Genomic DNA, 3,960 nt, shown 5'->3' on the forward strand with positions numbered 1-3,960 from the left:
CTTCCTCTCCTTCGTCTCCTTGGTCTCCTTCATCGTCTTAGTCTTCATCGTCTTCGTCTTCGTCGTCTTCTCCATCTCCTCCTCCTCCTCCTCCTCCTCCTCCTCTTCCTCTTCCTCCTCCCCCTCCCCTTTCTCCCTCCCTCTCCTCCTTCTCCTCCTCCCCTTCTTCCTCCCCCTTCTTGTTCTGCAGTACTGGGGATTGAACTCAGGATCTTGCACTTGCCAGGCAGGTACTTATGCTGAGCTATCTCCCTGGCCCTCTCTAGAGAACTTCTTTACAGAAGAACTTTTAGCACCTTTCTTATACAACTAGGTGAGGCCAACCTTGAAGAGGGGGACAACAATTGTTCAGTATGTCTCAAAAATAGGGACAACAATTATCTGTAGGACTCCCATCCCAGGGAGCACATCATGGGAAACTGCCCCAACAGGGTCATTTTACAGATGCATAAACAGTGGCTCAGGGCCTGAGTAAGTCATGGGGCTTGCTGGTGGCCCTATAGGACTGGAGCAGAGGTTCTTGATTTATTCAACCTGGAAGAAAGAGTTGTCCTAACATAGCTCTTCCTTGAATGGGTGCTGGAGGCCAGATAAGCCCCTAGGTACCCTTATGCCTCCCTGCCATCTGGGCCATCATAGCATCTGTCACCTCTCAGAAGACCCAGAGTCTCATTTCAGATGCTTGGGGACATGGGGGCAACCTGAATCTGAATCTTAGGGTCAGGAGAATTTTCTTGAAAGCCATTATTTGAGGCATTAAAAGTGGCAAAAGATAAACATATAATTCAAAAAACTTACGATCTTTTTAAAAAATGTATTTGGTACAGGTTCTCACTGTGAAGCTCAGACTCACAGTGATCCTCCCGTTTTCAGCCTCCCCAGGGCTGGGATTACAGGTGTGTGCCACCACACCTGGTTTCAGTGGCCAGCTCTGCATACCTAGGGGCAGGGCTGGTGTGGCATGTGGTGCCAGGGATCGAACCCTTGTCCCTGAGCTTGCCTAAGAAGGTGCTTTAATCTGCTGAGCTATCTAGACGGCCTGGCTGGCCCTCTTAAGATCATTTTTGAACGGAGGCTGGGAGAAAGGCTAAGAACTGTGGATGTGAGAAAAAATTTCAACCAAGCATCTGACACCAGTTTGCAAAATGACTTTTGTTATCTAATCTACACAGAGTTTAAAAACTATACTAATGCACACAAATAAATTGACCTGGCTTTTTTTGCTTGTAGTCTTCAGATACTTCCTACAAGTCCTATTCTCAGACAAAAGCATATGCACAGTAGTACACTCACATCACATACCACACACTCGTACATGTATGACCCATAGCTCTTCATACATTATCACACACAGTCACATGTGTAAGTCACAGCCCACCACACACAACACGTGGCCACACTCCTCACACTGTCAGGACTTCTTCGATCCTATCAGCCTTCCCTGCATTGTTCAGGCAGAGGTACTCACACAAAATTATTCTGCCCAAGCTGGGTGTGGCGGCACACACCTGAAATCCCAGCATGAGGGAGGCTGAGGCCCCAGCCTGGGCTACACACAGTGAGTCCGAGGCCAGACTGCACTACATGGTGAGACGCTGTCGCAAAAAAAAAAAAAAAAAAAAAAAAAAAAAAAATTCTACCTAGAAGCTGCTTTTTTCTAAAACTTCTTTGAGTTTTCCTGATCTTTTATATCTGTATTTATTAAATGGCTTCCAAGCAAGTCTGCTTTCTCCCAGCTGTTTTCTTCTGGATTTCCTGCTTCTTAGCCTCTGTGTTTTGATCCACCTCTTCCCAGCCTGTTTCCTAATTGGCCTCCTACCTCACAATGGCTTTCTTTTCCATGGAGACCCTTTTAGATTTGAAAAATCACCTCAGCGAGGCTGTGAGAGGCTCAGAGCCAGCCTGGAGGCCCCTGTGGTTCCCTTTCCCATCCGCTGCCTCCCGGGTATGCCTGGCCTCAGCCCTCTTCCTAGTTGGCAACAAGATTCTTTCATGCTGGATGGAGAAGCAGCTTTGCCCTCCTGCCCTTTGCAGAAGGTCCTGGGAAGGACAAGGAGGTGAGAGGTCAAGGAAACGGGCTTTGGGCCTGGATCTGCCACTCTGGGTGTGGGGTGCGTGTGCCTAAGATGGCCCCCCAGCAGAGGTGGGTGTGCTCACTGCTTTTGCCAAATAAACCACACAGCGACTCCGGCCTGGCTTCCAAAGGTATAGTGAACACAATCTTCTGTCACCAACATGAAGAGAAAGGCTAAGGACTGTGGATGTGAGAAAAAATTTCAACCAAGCATCTGATACCAGTTCACAAAATGACTTTTGTTATCTAATCTACACAGGGTTTAAAAACTATACTAATGCACAAACTCCTTGGGGGTACCAGGCCATGAGCAAGCACACATGCTTCAAGAGGACTGGGGCTCAGCTCCATCTCCAGCTCTGGGAAAAAAGTTCCACAGTCACAAAAAGTTTTATTGCTAGCTCTGCCTGCCTGTCTGTCTGTCTGTCTGTCTGTCTGTCTGTCTTTCTTTTTTTCTTTCTCCTATTTTCTTTTCCTTTTCTTCTTCTGCTTCTCCTCTTCCTCCTTCCCCTCCTCCTGTGCCTCCTTTTCCTCCTTTTTTCTTTGGTTAGTTAGACCCTTGTCAATACACCAACAGCCAGGTCTGAGGCCCCCTGGAAGCTCTGGCTGCCTTCTTGTGGGGTGGAGCTCAGGAGACTGGAGCTGAGGGTGGCGCCTGAAGTGCACCTGGCTCAGACAAACAGCCTGAGGAGCAGGATCTTACAAGCTTCAGTGATCAAACAACTGGTCCCTTAAAAAAATATTCTGAGCCCTCATTGGCAAGCAGCAGGATTTAAATCTTCTCTTTTGTTGGGATGGAGGCATTCTGGGACTTCCGGTTTCCTAATCCTTCCCTAAATAAATGTGGAAATTGTTGACAGGAGGGATTTGCTCCCTGTGAGGTAGACGGCAGTGAGCCCGCTGCACTCACAATTTAATGTCTATGATCTGCTAAGCCTTTGGCTGAGCCCTTCATCTGCCTTCCAGGCATCTTTGCTGAGTGTCTGGTTACGGTTTCTTACTCTGTGTCTGCCCAGGGAACCAGGCCTAGGCCTAGTCACATTGAGCCCTCAATGCAAAGATTAGGGCAGAGACTGGTGGGTGTGGAAACTCCTTGGGGGTACCAGGCCATGAGCAAGCACACATGCTTCAAGAGGACTGGGGTTCAGCTCCATCTCCAGCTCTGGGGAAAAAGTTCCACAGTCACAAAAAGTTTTATTGCTAGCTCTGCCTGCCTGCCTGCCTACCTGCCTGCCCGCCTGCCTGTCTGTCTATCTGTCTTTCTTTTTTTCTTTCTCCTATTTTCTTTTCCTTTTCTTCTTCTGCTTCTCCTCTTCCTCCTTCCCCTTCTCCTCTGCCTCCTTTTCCTCCTTTTTTCCTTGTTTAGTTAGACCCTTGTCAATAGACAATAATTAGGATTTTACTGCTTTAGGGTTGTATATACTTTGGGTAGGCAATGATCTGAAAAGAGTGTGAAAGAGTGAAGAGAGAATCAGTCCTTTGTCACCTAATTTAGATGAAAGGGATCTGACCAGAGCCCGAAGTCCTGGCCTCCAGCCCTGGCTGCCATCTCTGGCCACCATCTGATTTGGTGTACAAACCCATTTAGTCCCCAACTGGCCTGGATCCCTGCTGGCTGTGGGCTCTCTGTTCTGGAGGTGGAGGCTTTCCACAGCGGGTGGGGTGTGGTCCTGCCATTTGGGCTCATGGAAAACAGATTGAATCTGGCTAAGAAAAAAATCAATGTTTTAAACTGTGGCTGCTACACAGACTACTAAATGATGTTCTGGAGAGGGGCAAATTGATCACAGCCCCATCAATGAGAATGGAAAGAACCCACCAAATAGGGCAAACAAACACAGGAGAATAAGAGGTATACAATAGTAGTCTTTTTATCCTTTTGTGTT

At 47.8% G+C, this 3,960-nt stretch overlaps 1 protein-coding gene across 3 annotated transcripts in view; it reads left to right on the plus strand.

Moving 5' to 3' along the window:
- The window catches only part of LOC101583072 (gamma-aminobutyric acid receptor subunit rho-2), a 50,528-nt gene that overhangs the window by 2,117 nt on the left and 44,451 nt on the right, over positions 1–3,960 (plus strand). The window contains exon 1 of one of the 3 annotated variants that reach the window (XM_023711942.1): positions 1,469–1,587. The exons of 1 other annotated variant lie outside the window; for it this stretch is intronic. Coding sequence is in view for 1 of the 2 variants with exons in the window: in XM_023711940.1 (XP_023567708.1) it covers positions 1,993–2,057 (65 nt within the window). In the remaining variant the exon portion in view is untranslated. Of the gene's footprint in view, positions 1–1,468; positions 1,588–1,986; positions 2,058–3,960 lie in introns of those variants that run through there. One more of the 3 variants, XM_023711940.1, reaches the window with a different exon arrangement.

Source organism: Octodon degus, unplaced genomic scaffold, assembly GCF_000260255.1.
Source record: "Octodon degus isolate 3935 unplaced genomic scaffold, OctDeg1.0 scaffold00022, whole genome shotgun sequence".
Classification (NCBI taxonomy): Eukaryota; Metazoa; Chordata; class Mammalia; order Rodentia; family Octodontidae; genus Octodon; species Octodon degus.